General features: G+C 35.5%; 1 protein-coding gene across 9 annotated transcripts in view; it reads left to right on the top strand.

Moving 5' to 3' along the window:
- Nucleotides 1–15,319, top strand: part of YTHDF3 (YTH N6-methyladenosine RNA binding protein F3) — a 33,886-nt gene that overhangs the window by 14,586 nt on the left and 3,981 nt on the right. For 5 of the 9 annotated variants that reach the window (XM_074319259.2, XM_074319256.2, XM_074319262.2 and 2 more), the window contains 2 exons: nt 425–2,023; nt 2,230–2,316. In XM_074319259.2, the coding sequence (XP_074175360.1) occupies nt 425–2,023; nt 2,230–2,283 (1,653 nt within the window). In that variant the 3' untranslated portion in view covers nt 2,284–2,316. The remainder of the gene's footprint in view (nt 1–424; nt 2,024–2,229; nt 2,317–15,319) is intronic. The other 4 variants (XM_019754566.3, XM_019754563.3, XM_019754567.3 and 1 more) reach the window with 1 other exon arrangement.

Below are 15,319 nucleotides of genomic sequence, written 5' to 3'. Positions count from 1 at the left end.
TAGTCTCCAGATTTGTATAATTTTTACATATAAATTTTTGGCTACATCAATTGCTTAAAGTAAAGATGGCTGTAAATGATCAGTTTGTGTCTTCAAAATTTATAAATCAACCTTTTGTAGGAAATGCAGTATTTTTAAATTGTGCTAGAGGGCCAGGCTCTTTAAACAAAAATAATCCCCATCTCCTTCCCCCCCACCAAAAAATAAAAACCCTGTAATTTTATAAACAATATTTTAAGTTAAAAATATCAGCAAATTTTTCTGTTGATAAAATTGGATTTGAAATTTTAATTTTGTTTATTTGGAACAGGTGGATCTATTTTTCATTTATTTAAAACTCTTTAATTTAATCTTTCAGATGTCTTTTTTTCCCCTTGCTCTTCAGAAGACATTTCGCTCCTGATTATGATCTTTTATTTTCCAGAGTAACAGCTATCCACCAATGTCAGATCCATACATGCCTAGTTACTATGCTCCATCCATTGGATTTCCATATTCTCTTGGGGAAGCAGCATGGTCCACGGCTGGAGACCAACCTATGCCATATCTGACAACCTATGGACAAATGAGTAATGGAGAACATCACTATATACCAGATGGTGTATTTGGTCAGCCTGGGGCATTAGGAAATACCCCTCCATTTCTTGGTCAGCATGGATTTAACTTTTTTCCTGGTAATGCTGATTTCTCTACATGGGGGACAAGTGGATCTCAGGGACAATCAACACAAAGTTCTGCTTATAGTAGCAGCTACGGCTACCCACCCAGTTCTCTCGGGAGAGCTATCACTGACGGACAGGCTGGATTTGGCAGTGACACTTTGAGTAAGGTGCCTGGCATTAGCAGCATTGAGCAAGGCATGACTGGACTGAAAATTGGTGGTGACCTGACGGCTGCAGTGACAAAAACTGTAGGAACAGCCTTGAGCAGCAGTGGTATGACGAGCATTGCGACCAATAGTGTGCCCCCCGTTAGCAGTGCAGCACCTAAACCAACCTCCTGGGCGGCCATTGCCAGGAAGCCTGCCAAACCTCAACCGAAACTGAAACCCAAGGGCAATGTGGGAATTGGGGGTTCTGCTGTGCCACCCCCGCCCATAAAACACAACATGAATATTGGAACTTGGGATGAAAAGGGGTCCGTGGTAAAGGCTCCGCCAACCCAACCAGTTCTGCCTCCTCAAACTATAATCCAGCAGCCTCAGCCATTAATTCAACCACCACCATTGGTGCAAAGCCAACTGCCTCAACAGCAGCCTCAGCCGCCACAACCACAGCAGCAACAAGGACCTCAGCCCCAGGCCCAGCCTCACCAAGTGCAGCCCCAACAGCAGCAGCTGCAGAACCGCTGGGTGGCTCCTCGGAACAGGGGAGCCGGCTTCAACCAGAACAATGGAGCGGGCGGTGAAAACTTTGGTTTAGGTGTTGTTCCTGTCAGTGCTTCACCTTCCAGTGTAGAAGTGCATCCAGTGCTGGAAAAGCTAAAGGCCATAAACAACTACAATCCCAAAGACTTTGACTGGAACCTGAAGAATGGACGTGTGTTTATAATTAAAAGCTACTCTGAGGATGACATTCACCGTTCCATTAAGTACTCTATCTGGTGTAGTACTGAGCATGGGAACAAGCGTTTGGATGCAGCTTACCGTTCCCTGAATGGGAAAGGCCCACTCTATTTACTCTTCAGCGTGAATGGCAGTGGACATTTTTGTGGAGTGGCTGAAATGAAGTCTGTCGTGGACTATAATGCATATGCTGGTGTCTGGTCTCAGGATAAGTGGAAGGGCAAATTCGAAGTTAAATGGATCTTTGTCAAAGATGTTCCCAATAACCAATTACGGCATATTCGCTTAGAAAACAATGACAACAAACCAGTTACCAATTCAAGGGACACTCAAGAGGTACCCCTAGAAAAAGCTAAGCAAGTGCTTAAAATAATTGCTACTTTCAAGCATACCACCTCAATCTTTGATGACTTTGCACATTATGAAAAGCGTCAAGAAGAGGAGGAAGCCATGCGTAGGGTAAGAGTACAGTACTTTTTGGTGTAGGATCTTTTTATTGGGGTGGTATACATGGGTGGGCATTTAACGCCTTTTCGTATTACATTCTGAACTTAAGAACTGTACTTTGAAGAAAACCAACCACTTCGCTTAAGAAACAGAACTTTACAAACACTGGTGAAAGCCTATGATGTCTCATTTGAATCATTTCCTCTTTCTTTCCCAAGGGTAATCCTTACTCTGAATTTGCTTCCTGCCTATTCTTCATACTCCTCAGGTGATAGAGATCTTTAAGTCGTGTTCATCAAAGCTCAGTGAGTTCTGCATTTATAATTAAGCAGACTTAAGAACTGACAAGGGACTAATCACTATCTTGAACAATTTTATGGGAAAATGTGTTTGGAGTTTGAAACAGCCTTTAAATAGATGTTTGAATATTCATTTTGTATTTATGAGAAATAAAATAGATTTTTTTTCCCCTAAAACTCTTGAAGTATTTTTATAGTTGTGCGCTTAGAGCACTTGTACAAAATATACTATGGATTTGACTTTAGGAAAGCAGCTTAGAGTTGGGAAGACATAGGCTTTAGATTTAGACTGCAGAGTTTGATTTTTAATTCTGTTATTTCTCTCTCTGAGACTAAAGGGAATATATCCCAAGAAATTACTCACTGTTCATATTGGCCATATTTGATCACAAGGCACACACAGCAAGAGAGTCTAGGGAATGTTTCCTGTTTCAAACTACAAGAGAAAATTGGTGTGGGGGAAGGTGCTGTTTTTAGGAGGAAAAGAAAATGGATGGAGAAGGCAACTAGTAGATATTTCCATAGACAATGCATTTAACTTTCTTTGCAGATGAAGCACGGACAAAGTTAGAACCTTCTCCAATAAATTATGTTTGTTACTATGGAAAGTTCGTACATAGAAATTAAGATAAAACAGGAACTTAAGTCTAAGTGACTATACAGCATAGTGATGCCTGTCTGTGTGTGAACATATGTATCTTGTGGCTTCTTAACCTTTGCAAAAGGGAACTGTTTCAGTTAACATTGATTCTAGACCAGTAGTTTTCAAATTTTAGGACACATAAATATCGTGGGGTGCTTCTTGAAAATGCAGGTGCTTGAGACCCACCCTAGGAGAATCTGATGTACTTGATAAGCGACTTAGTAGAGTACATTTTTAAACAAGCACTTTGGTGATTTTGCTGCTAGTGGCTGCTGAACTGAATTGTTAGAAACATTGCTTTGGAATAATACAAATGACTATTGAAGGCTCTGCTCAACCTTTTTAACTGCCATTACAAATAGTGGATCAGGAGAAATGATTTGGGGTATGGAAGGTGGGATGCAGGTGATAATTTCATTTTAGGATGTGCTGATTTTAAGATGCCTTTGAGAAATAACAGACGGTGAAATCTTGTTGATTAGGCAGTTAGATGTGGGAGCTTGTTGTTCATAAACAGTTGATTGCACAGAAGTGAGATGAGATTACTCAGGGAGAAAAAAAATGCATGGCAGGGAAATACTAACTTTTCATTTTCATACCACTAAGGAGAGGTCATCCTTATATATATTACATAAAAGTATAGTTTTATATTACGGAGAAGTCTGAGGCCAGCCTAAATTTTCTTTCTTTGGAAATAGCTATTTCTATGTGCATAGAAGATTTTTCTTTATTCTTGCACTATAGGCCTGTATTTAGGATATGTACAGTGTGGTGGGTCTCTTAGAATATTCCTTAATCTTCTGTCTACAAGCCAGTTTTTGTTTTTATTTTCTTTTTTCTAATAATGTCAAAAATATGTTGAAATCTTTTGTCCTTGAGTGCCATTGGTTCTTTATTATTTTTTCTGCATTGTGAAAATCTCTCAGATTTGAATTTCCATGGTATTGATACTACCTGCTTTGTGTTGATTCTGTGATTTTGTTAGGTTTTAAGTTCTTCAGTGACAGTCCTATTTTGCTTACCTTCTCACATCTATCTCCCCTTTACATCTATCTGTTGATTGTTTTCTTACTTGAATCTCTTGATCCAGAGTCCATCTTGATTTTATTGAGCACAAAGGTTACTGTTCACAGCTTGTAGAAGCATTTTCCTATTCTGTATCCTTTTTAATTTATTTTTTTTAATTTATAGTGAAATTGTAAATTTTCCTTTTGCTGCTGCTTTTTATCATAGTCCAGTGTTCCCCTCCCTCTTCCCCCTAATGCACCGATCTATTCTCAGTCTCTATAAGGCATTTTCCATAATGTCAGAGAAGTGAAATTACAGTGTGTAATCTTTTAAGACTGGCTTCTTTCACTCAGCATATCTTCACAGTTTATGTTTTTTTGTATATCAATTATTCCTTTTAATTGCTAAATACCATTTTATTGTATGGATTTACCAGTGTATCCATCCGTTGATTCTTTGAAGGACATCTGGATTTCCATTTTTTGGAGATTGTAAATAAAGCTCCTATAAATATTTGTGGACATATCCTTTTTTAAAGTTTTTTTAAATCATACAGTAAAATTCAATTTTGGGGGGGTGTACAGTTCTGTGGATTTTAACACAGTTGTAGATTTGTGTCACCACCACCACAGTTAGGAATAGTTCCGTTATCCCTACAAAACTATTCTGTACTATTCCTTTGTATTTACATCCTTCCCTAAGTCTAACCTCTGGCAGCCATGATCTGAACTCAGTTTTGTTAGTGTCCTTTCTTGTGAAAAAGTATTTTAAGACTCATTTTGGCTTTTTTTTTTTTCTGTCATCATTGAGCAAGGAAGAGGATCGATCATCCAGGTCAGGTATTTGCCCCAAAATATGGTGATTTTTTTGTTGTTGTTTTTTTGTTTTTGTTTTTTGTTCATTTGTTGTTTGGGTTTTTGCACTTTAATGCTTGATGTTAGTTGCATATTTTCTTCCTATTGCAAATGTGGAGATGGGAGAGGCATGATGTACGTTAACTTTACCAGTTAAGCAATTCATGAGCCTGTGAAGAAAGAGTAAGAAGGGAGAGCCAGTACAGTGGATACTTCAGAAGGTGAACTTTGACTTTCCTTTGAGGTTGAAACCACCATGTCAGGAAACGCTTCTCCCTGCTTATTAACTGTGTAGCATTTGGGGTATCATGTGTCCATGCTCAATTTTATTTCTGCGCTGTTACCCCTTGTCCAGGCAGAATTTGTGGATTTTCATTTGTAGCTTTCCTTTCAGACATTCTTGTATTTACACTTTGGCTTTCCAGCAAAACTGCTTTGGAGTACTCTTGACATCCCAGTGATGAAGGGTGTTCTTCCTGTCTATTCTAGGTCCTCCTTGGCTATCAAAAAGGACAAATTAATGGTGTTTTGCTATGATTCCCTTGCTATGCTTTTTTAATTTTTTAAGTAAAAGAAGTTGCAAGTCATTCTTTAACATCTGTCTTGTATTACTGAAATTTCTTAAAGCGTCTGATATGTGAAGATTACATTTTCCTCAGTCCATATCATTCAGACCTTGTGTAAAATAGGGTTTTCTTAAATAAGACACAAAACAGCACTTACTATAAAAGAAAAGATTGATTAAATTTGATTAGATTAAAATCTGTTCATCAGAAGATACAAAAACATTAGGAACTGAGAAAAATTTGAGCATAACTGACCAAAGATTCGTATCAATATATTCGTATAAGACTCCTATGAATCACTTTTTTAAAAAGCTAAATAACCCAATAGAAAAATGGGCAAAAGATATATGGATAAACATTTCATGGGAGAGGAAACAAATATAGCTAATGAGTATTTAAAAAGGTATTCAGTCTTAATAATTAGGAAAATGCAAAATAAGACTATAACGAGAAAATATTTTATATCTATTTGACAAAATTACAAACTTTGATAGTACAGAGAGACTATGGATCAAAATCTCTTCTATAGTTGCAGATGAGAACATTAAATTGGTACAGCTATGTGGGGAAGCAAGCAGTTTTGCAATTTCTTATAAAACTGAACATTTCATATATCTTATAATTCAGCAGTTTTCCTGCGGGATAGATACCTTAGAGTAACTTTGCATATACCCCTGAAGACAAGAATTCTTAGGTGCACAGGTGATAATAGTAAAAAATAGGGAACAACCCAAATGTCCATCAGCAAGAAAATGGCCAAAATGCATTGGTGCTATATAATAACATCATGGAATGATTGAACTGTATAGCTACATGCAGCAGTATGAGTGGATATTTTTTTTCTTCATGTTTTTGTTTGGAAATAATTTGTAATTTATTCGGAAGAATAAAAATAGTATGTAGAACTTTTATCCAGATTCACCTGTTAACATTTTTCCCAGTTTACTTTGTTGTTTTGCACAATGGGAGAGTAAGTTCCATACATCATAGCTCTTTACTCCCCAAAAAAGTGTATATTTTCTGAGAATAAGGATATTCTCTTATATAACTGCAATATTCTGTCAGTTGATCCAGTGTCCGTTAAGCTTTTTTTTTTCTCCCCTTTTTTCCCCTAATTTAAGATCCAGGCTAACATCATGTAAAGGACCTAGAAGAGCCAAAACAATTTTGTATAATAAGAACAACTTTAGAAGGCTTATACTTACCTGACTTCAGAAATCTTTGCCTTCTTCAAATTTGGGGAAAATTTTTTTCTTCCCTTTTTAATAAAAGCTTTGTAGTTTAAAATTTTACAATTAGGTCTGTAGTTATTGTTGCTTCTCATTTCTCTTCTTACTGTGTTCGTATTTTCCTTTAAATTCTTGAGTCTACTTGTGATAGACAAGGACTTTAAGAAGCTAATTCTGTCTTGTCATTGCTGGGTCTTTTTATTGGCTATTTTTTTTCCTTCTGGTTGTTTTGGCAGTGGAGGAATTCCCCAGCTTGCCTTGCTCAGGAAAGCACCCTATGGAGGAGCTGACCAGACAAGACATATCCTGTCTCACTATATAAAACTTACAAAGTTGCTCTCTGTTTTAGTGTGAAGGGTATTGGTGAAACTTAAAACTGGTGGAGAAATTCATACTAGTTGTAGTATTTTTATAGTTTTTCATTCTTAGATTTGAATACATAATTTTGGTGTGTTCGATTAAAACCAAGCTTGATGAAAGAACAACCAAGACAAACCCAGTAAAAGAAATATTTAATTCAGGGAGCAGAAGATAATTTAATATGCAAAACAAAATTTGATTTGTTCTTAGGATTAATGTAAAAAGAAATGGAAACCAGAAAATGTTTTTGGAAATGAAAAATGTGATTGTCAGAATGAAAACAAAGCAGTGAGCAAGCAGATTAATAAAATATTCATGTTTTAGATCCGATTGATCTGGGATTTCAAATCAAAGAAATTTCCAAATGTGGAGTAATAGAGATGAAACGTGTTAACTGTGAAAGATGTGGAAAGGAGGTCCTCTTTCTCTAAACGAGTGCTTAAAAGAATACAGGAAAAAACAAAGGGAAGAATGATTAAAGAAAAATTTCCAGATCCCCAAGATACATGTTTTCAGAAGGATAGGTTCACTAAGTGACCAATAGGATTATTTAAAATTTAAAAGAAAAAAAAGAAAGGACAGGATTAAAGAGAATATCTTAGTATCTTAAAAGCTTTCCAAACAAAAGACAAATTACTTACAAAGCGAGGAGAATCAGTCTATTATCGGAATTCTCATCTGCAGCTCTGGATACTCACATGTAAAATCTTATTTTGGAGTGGAGGGCAGTGGGGTATATTATGTTTTTCAAGACGAGCATTGAATTATACCAAAGAGGGGAAAGTGCGACATAAGTAAGAGCTTAGCCACATGCCCTTTGTGGGAAAGTTACTTGAAGAGCTACTTCAGTAGAAAGAAAAAAATTCAAGGAAGGTAATAACACCTGGTACTAGAATAAATATACCTCAATAGCGACTCTATGTGTGTTTTGAATCAGACGGATCTTCATTGTATATATATATAGTGTGTATCAAGAGTATAAGCCTCTCCACTCTTTCTGTTAAATGGAACTGTGGTCTTTGAAACCTAACAAATGAAATGATCCCTCACTTGGGAGCCACTGACCTTGGAGATAGAAGGAAGCTAAAAAGAAAAAATTTCTGGCTAATCTTTGTTCTCGTTGGACCATAAGCTCTATGAGAATAGGACTTTTGAAAAGTTGAATGTCATAATTTTTCTTTTTCATTGGTTTAATTACTTTGTTTTATTTAGGAGCTAATGTACTTGATCATTCAAGTTACATAGCGCAGCCAGTTGATTTTTCCATTTGTAGAAATGGACAATAGAATATAAAAGAATTAATTATAGTTGTGCATAATGTTACAAGCTATGGAATGAGAAAGAAAGGTTTGAGGAAGGGTGAATGCACTAATTTTCTCTTTCTAAAGGTGACAGATAATTGTTTATAGAGAGATATCAAGCGATTGTGCCTTAAGCATCTTATTTAAAGTCATAAGAACAGTCACCAGAAATAAAAATAGTGTGGCTCCTAATGTAGGGAGGGGAAAGTGAAGGAGAATGTAACATATTCAACTGTGATAAATTACTCATATAGTAGGAATTGATAGTCTCTGAATTGATAAATCGAGAAGTTGATGTATTAGTGTGCCTAGAGTTAGTGGCAACCCATCAGGAGAATTTAAAATAGAAAGGGCTAGAGGAGGATGAGTTTTTACTTCAACTTGCTATTTTTATTTGTATGTATTCTAATGATAAAGCTAGTTTAATTGGAAAATCAAAGAAGGAAAACAAAGAACTAATAATATCAAGTAATCTACATAGCATCAGAGTCTACTTTTGAATAGGTAATCCTGAATAATAAAGTTGAACTTTTGTTGTACTGAATGTGAGTCATTTAGATCCTACTATATTCTTTGGTTCTTATGAATCTTTATTAATCAGGAAACAATCTGAGGTGAGGTTTTTAGTTTAATAGCTCTTTTAATTCCATAGAGAAAGGGAGCGAGTTTTTAATTGCCTATAACTTTGAGATGAACTTACACAAGATGGCATTTACCTATTCCCTCAGAAAGAGACAACGCCCTGCAGCTTATGCAGAAACAAGCAAGGCATAATTATAATAAAATCCCTATTAAATAGTTTTAATTCTAGATCTTCTATGTATGTTAGTCACATATGCTATTTTATATTGTTGGGTATTTCCAAAGGGTAAATTTTAGTATCTGATAGAATTTGCTTCACAATTGTAATAACTGATTCTGGGATGAGATGTTAGGTCTGTCTCAAAGTAACCAAGGTTGTGTTAATATACAAGAAATTACTTCAATAATTATTCCTGTGACAACAGTAAGCAGTTTTCTGACAGTTCTGTATGTACAGATGCTTCTCAGCGTACAGTGGGTTTTCCTCAATCAACCTATTGTAAGTCGAAAATATCCTGTCGAAAATGCGTTTAACTCACTGCACCTACTCGCCTGCCTTAAACTGTTCTGTGGTTGCAGTTCTCTATTAGTGAGTTGATTGTGATGAACAGAAACACATTCAGTATATAAAATCTTACTTTTCCTTTGAAGAATATTTCTCTAGAAAATAGTTTTTGGCCCAGGGTGAGTCTACCATAAACTTTTATATTATGTAATTAAATGAGTAATTCTTTGATAAAACATTGAGTGATATTTTGAATAGTCAAGATGATACAGTTTTTATTATACTAATGCTCTGTTCTGAACTTGGTAAATATTCTTGATAAACCAAATGTGGGAAAGGAGGTGCTTCGGTTAACATTTTATAATACTGATTTGTTTTTTGTTTTTTTCTCAGATTAATTTTGTTGCCCCGTAGGAAAGTTTTAATGGTGTCTGTGTTACATTCCAATGCTGATAAAGAATTTTATGAGTTTTTAGTAAATGAACTACCAGTAGTTTATTGGGTTAATTATATGTCTTTGGGAGATATTTCTTTCATATCTATTATGGTATGAACAGTCATTATTAAATTGAATGGTGTTTTAATTTTTCTTCAGCAGCAAATACATGTTACTTTTAGGAACATATGTTTAATCCTAAGTGAACATAAAATACTTCTAAGTTTCAGGAAGTAACTTAAATTATTGAATTATCTTTTGTTTACTTTGTTTATTTTAGAAGTTTGGCTTGCAATTTCTTAATTTAGAAATTTGCTAACTATGATAGTCATGTGCCCCATAACAACGTTTCAGTCAGTGATGGACCACATGTACAAAGGAGGTCCCATGAGATTATACCAGCACCCATCAGCTCCAAGTCAAGTAGTTGTTTCAATCTAGTTGTGGAGGGCGCAGCTCACAGTGGCCCATGTGGGGATCGAACCAGCAATCATTTTGTTAAGAGCACCGCGCTCTGACCAACTGGCCGCCCCCTACAGCTGGGCATTTTATCCATTGGTTACTGCCTTTGTTCTACTCTTTCAGCATGAATTTTTCCAGTCCTGTCAGCCAATCTATGCGATTTCATTTCTGTTAAGTCATTAAATTTCCTGAAGAACTGAACCTATCGTGTATTTTAACTTCAGTCATCATTCATCTATAAACTTTGTCTTTTCTTGGAACGTGCATACCTTTTTCTTTTAAAATTTAAAAATATAGTCTGATACCTCACTGTTTTAACTTAGGCAGAATTTAAGTAACACTTTTATCATAAGCAAAAAGAGAAGCAGGGCAGCCATTAAAATAATACCCTGTAGAACGTGTATGTATTTCATATTTCTGCAGCAATATATTTAATATAATATTTGGGAGTGTAAATTATGATTTTTTATAAACTTTATTTTGAGATAATTTTGTTGCAAAGATAATGCAATCAGTTTCTGTATATCCTTTATTTCCCCTAATATCAACATGTTACCTAATCATACGTGTATTGCACTTACCAAACTAAAATTAACATTGGTATGCTACTGTTAAACTACAGACTTAAAAACATTTTTTTCAATTACAGTTGACATGTAATATATTAGTTTCAGGTGTACAACATAGTAATTAGACATTTATATAACTTGCAATGTTATAGAAACGTTCAAGATCTGGAACAGCAGTTTTGCACTTAGTTGTCACGGCTCCTTAGTTTCCGTGCTATGACAGTTTCTCTGCCTTTCCTTGTCTCAGGGCTTTCACATTTTGAAGACTACTGGTCAGGTGTTTTGTAAGGTGTCCCTTGTCAGTTGGCCTAATGCTTTCTCATGATTAGACAGGTTATAGGTTTTGGGCAGAAGACCACATAGGTGATGTGTCTCCTCATCTGATCATACATAACTTATTGCTGGTGATACTAACTTTGATTACTTGGTTCAGCTTGTGTTTGCTAGGATTCTCCAGTGTAAATGTCACTTTTCTCCCTTTGCATACTCTGTTCTTTGAAGCAAGTCAGTATGTCCAGCCCACTCTAGAGAGGAGGAAAATTAAGCCCCACCTCCTGCAGCAAGGAATACCAAAGAATTTGCAGATTTTTTGTTTTTTTTGTTTTTATTTAGCTCTTCCATTTGTTCTTTTCCCCCTCTTGTAGAATATTCATTTTGTCTTGGATCGATTCTTCAATTGTCTTGTTTTTTTCTTTGTGATTTCCAGCTTTTTTTTTTTTTTTTTCCTGCTCTGTGATTTGAGATGGTTCTTGCACTTAGTATTCTACTCCCCTATTGAGGCAGTGACCATTTCCCTTTAAGATATCTACTGAAATTTTTAATTTGAAGATCAGATTTCTAAGCTAGGGTCTTGGTTGCATTTGGATCTCAGGTGCCTGCGTGCCAGCGGTCTCCACCCTGTGTTCACTGCCTTCTTCAGCAGTTTGGTTTTATTGTAGTTACGTTCTGATTGCTGGTCCTCATTTTCTTTGTGGATGGTTTTGCTTCTTAGATAGGCAGTTTCTTTTTCCCTGGTGGCTCATTTGTGCTCGGGCCTGGTTACTGAAATATTGCTAATAGTGATAAACCTACAGCTGATTAAAAGGAAATAAGGTATTTGCTTGTAATGTTAAGCCGTTGGCCCCTCTGAGGGTACTGAAGACAATTTTGTTTTCTGGCTCTTCCCTTCTTAACTCATCTGTTAATAAATTCTGTCAAAAAAAACAACAACATGGGTTGGCAAGTAAATTTCCTCCTGGAGTTCACCTCCACAGGCCAATATCTGGGAATTAGCTTTAGATCATATGTTCCTCTCTAGTGTTTTGCTCATCTCAGGGTGGGAAAGAAGCCTTATGCCGGAGACACAGAAGCACTCCAATACCGTGTTTCCCTGACCTCGCCTGACAATTTGCTCTAATACGTCTTTTAGAGCGAAAATTAATCTGCCCAGTTGAGGCCTAGCTCTAATAATGAAAAAGGGAGGGAGAAGGGACCCTCTCTGCAAATTGTTTTTTGAATTGTCAATTATTATTAAAAGTAGAAATTGAGTTCTGTGAATCACTTTGGAAAGTTTGTGTCCTCAAGAGTTGTACATGTTTAAAGTGTCATCTTCTGAATTTTCACTAGAGGCTTAGTCTTTCTCCAGATGTACTGGACCATGGCTCCTTTTGTGTAATTCAGGTTCCTTGTTACCTCCCAACAACATACCAGTACATGTAATTACGAGGTCGGCTGTGTAATATGTGCTGTCTTATGAGAGTCAGCAACTGTAGACTTCAGGAGGCTTTGAGTTTTATTAATAGACATTTACGCACCATGCTGAGAACTTCCACATTTGCATATTCCTCCTGGACCTGTCCTCTAACCTCCATGTTCATGTATCCGATTGCCTATTTGATAGCATCACTTGTCTAATAAGTATCTTAAATATAATAGAACTCATTTCCTTGCCTGCCCCAAATCTCCATCTTTGTAGAGGGCCTCACTGTCCTTCCAGTTGTAACACTGGTCTCATTCTCGATACTTCTCTTTCTCACCCCATATCTAATCAGTCTATCAGTCAGTCTGTTGACTCTGCTTTCAAAATGTATCCCAAATCCAAGCGCTTGTCACTAACGCTGTCTTTCACGCCGGTCTGAGAGCTGTTATCACTGTGCTAGCCTTCTGAACTGGCTGTCCTGCCCACCTTTGCTCCTCTACACAGTTACCCGCAAAACAGCCCTTAAAAGGTCCTTTTGTGACAAGTGAGATGGGACTGTTTACTCAGGCTTGACAGGGTTAGTATCAAAATATTGCTAACCTCAGAATACATTAGGAAATAGTCCCGTTTTTCCTAGTCTCTGGAACAGTTGGTGTAAGTTTAGAATTACCAATTCTGGGACAATTAATCAAAACCTTATGAGCCTGGTGGCTTTTTTGTTTGGGGTTGATTTTTAATTGTTGATTTAAGTTCTTTAGTTATTATAATCCTCTTCAGGTTTTCTATTCTGGAGTTCATTTTGGTAAATGGTATTTTTAGGAAGTTGATTTTGTCTTAAGGGTTTTTTTCCATATGGCCATATTGGCATTAATAGTATTTTTATTTTTTAGCTATGTCAGACTTCATGATATTATTATTCATGCTTCTTTTTTTTTAAAATCATTCTTTCCAGAAATTTTTTCCAGTATTAAGTTTTTTTCCCCCTCAAAGCACCAGCTTTCAATTTTTGTTCTTTGGTTCTCTATTTCTGTTTTCTGTTCCATTTTTTTCCTGCTATCTTATTTCATTCCTTCGACTTTTGGGGGCTTACTGTTATCTATTTTCTAATACACTGAGTTAGATGATGAGACTATTATTTTTCGACTTTTAAAAAAATTCTACGCATGTAAATATTTAGGTGTTTTGGGGATGGTGTAGCTTTTTTTTTTTTTTTTTTTTTTTTATTGTACTGATATAAAAGTTTTCAAATTTCCCTTATGATTTTTTGGGAGACTTAGAAGTTTGTTTCAGAGTTTCCAAATGTGGCTCAGGTTTTATTGTGTTGGGATTATGTGTTTGTTTTGCTTCTGAAATCTATGTCTGAAAATATGATCTGTATGGAACTCTTTGATATTTAGATTTGCTTTCTGGTCTGGCATATAGTCACTTTTTGTGGTTGTTCAGTGTGTACTCTAATTATTTGGCTCAGTTTTCTGTGTTCTGTATATTTAATCTATATTTTTACTAACTTGTCTACTCTATCAATTACTAAGAGAAGTGTGTTAAATTCTCGTTATAATTAGGAACCTGTCAGGTTTCTTTGTAATTCTGAACTTTTAGTATATGTAAAGTTGTATTTGTAGTTTAATATTGTTATAGCTTTAAAAAAAAATTCTTATCCAGTATGTAGTGATCATTTTATTTCCAACTATGGTTTTTGCCTTAAAATCCATTTTGTCTGATATTAATGTAGAATCAGCCTTCATTTGGTTTGTTTTCATTACTTTTAACTTTTCTGTGTCTTTATGTTTTATTTCTTGTAAATCATGTATAACTGGATTTTTTAAAAAAATAACTTAAAATCTGAACTGTTTTGTGTTTTCATTGATGAATCTACCTTTTTTGATTGCTTGATATAAATGTATAAATGATATAACTATATTTCTGCCATCTTATGTTGTGCTTTCTAATTACTTTAGATCTTTAAAGCTTCATCCCCCACACCCCTTTTCTGTCCTATTTGATTGATGGAGTTTTTATTTTTATTTTCCTCTTGTCTATTGAGTTAGAGGTTATGCATCACATACACAGATGTCTTATGTATGTGACCTATATATTTTACTGGTTTAGTTAAAGTGCAAAGTTGATTACAGATCAAACTTGAAACAGCATCTCTAGCTTGTATTTAAATAACACATGACTCTCATTGATATAACGCATCATTTCGCTCGAATTACACCTCTCTGTCTTACTTATATCCTTAAGTAGTGTCGCCTCTTTTTCTGTAGTTCTGGGGCTCTTCATGGAGTTGATGAATTCGGTAGTTTTGATCAGTCATTTTATGGGGAAGAATGAGCAATGTGCCGTTAACATCCTCTTGCTTCTTCCCTAGTAGTGTGTTATATGTTTAGCTGTTTAAAGCAGGTTTCACAATTTCTTATACAAATCCATTTTCTTTTGTAAAAGTGTTATTTAGGGCCTTTGTAAAATTCAGCTACAGTTTCCTGGTACTCAATATTTTTTGGTCTTCTTTTGTTTGGTTTTTGTTTTTCCTTATCCTTTTGAAACACAATTGATTAGGTAGCTCTTTTTTTTTAATTCTTTAATTTCAGAGTATCTCACTGATACTTACGAATCTATGAAATTTTTGTTTGTATTTATCATGTAGGACATTTATTAGCTTTCTTTTTTAAATACTGTTATTCAAGTTCTGGGACTATATTTAAGTGAAAAGAAAGGAATTTAGTAGCAAAGAACTTAAAGTTCTCTTTGGAATTTAAAATATTACTTCCTGATGGTTGTCAGAGGGGATGGGGTAACTAATTTGACCGCTTGCA

This window comes from Rhinolophus sinicus, chromosome 7 (genome assembly GCF_057876585.1).
Source record: "Rhinolophus sinicus isolate RSI-liver-muscle chromosome 7, RSI-T2T, whole genome shotgun sequence".
Classification (NCBI taxonomy): Eukaryota; Metazoa; Chordata; class Mammalia; order Chiroptera; family Rhinolophidae; genus Rhinolophus; species Rhinolophus sinicus.
The sequence above is the reverse complement of the archived record's forward strand: the minus strand, read 5'-3'. Positions and strand labels throughout refer to the sequence as shown.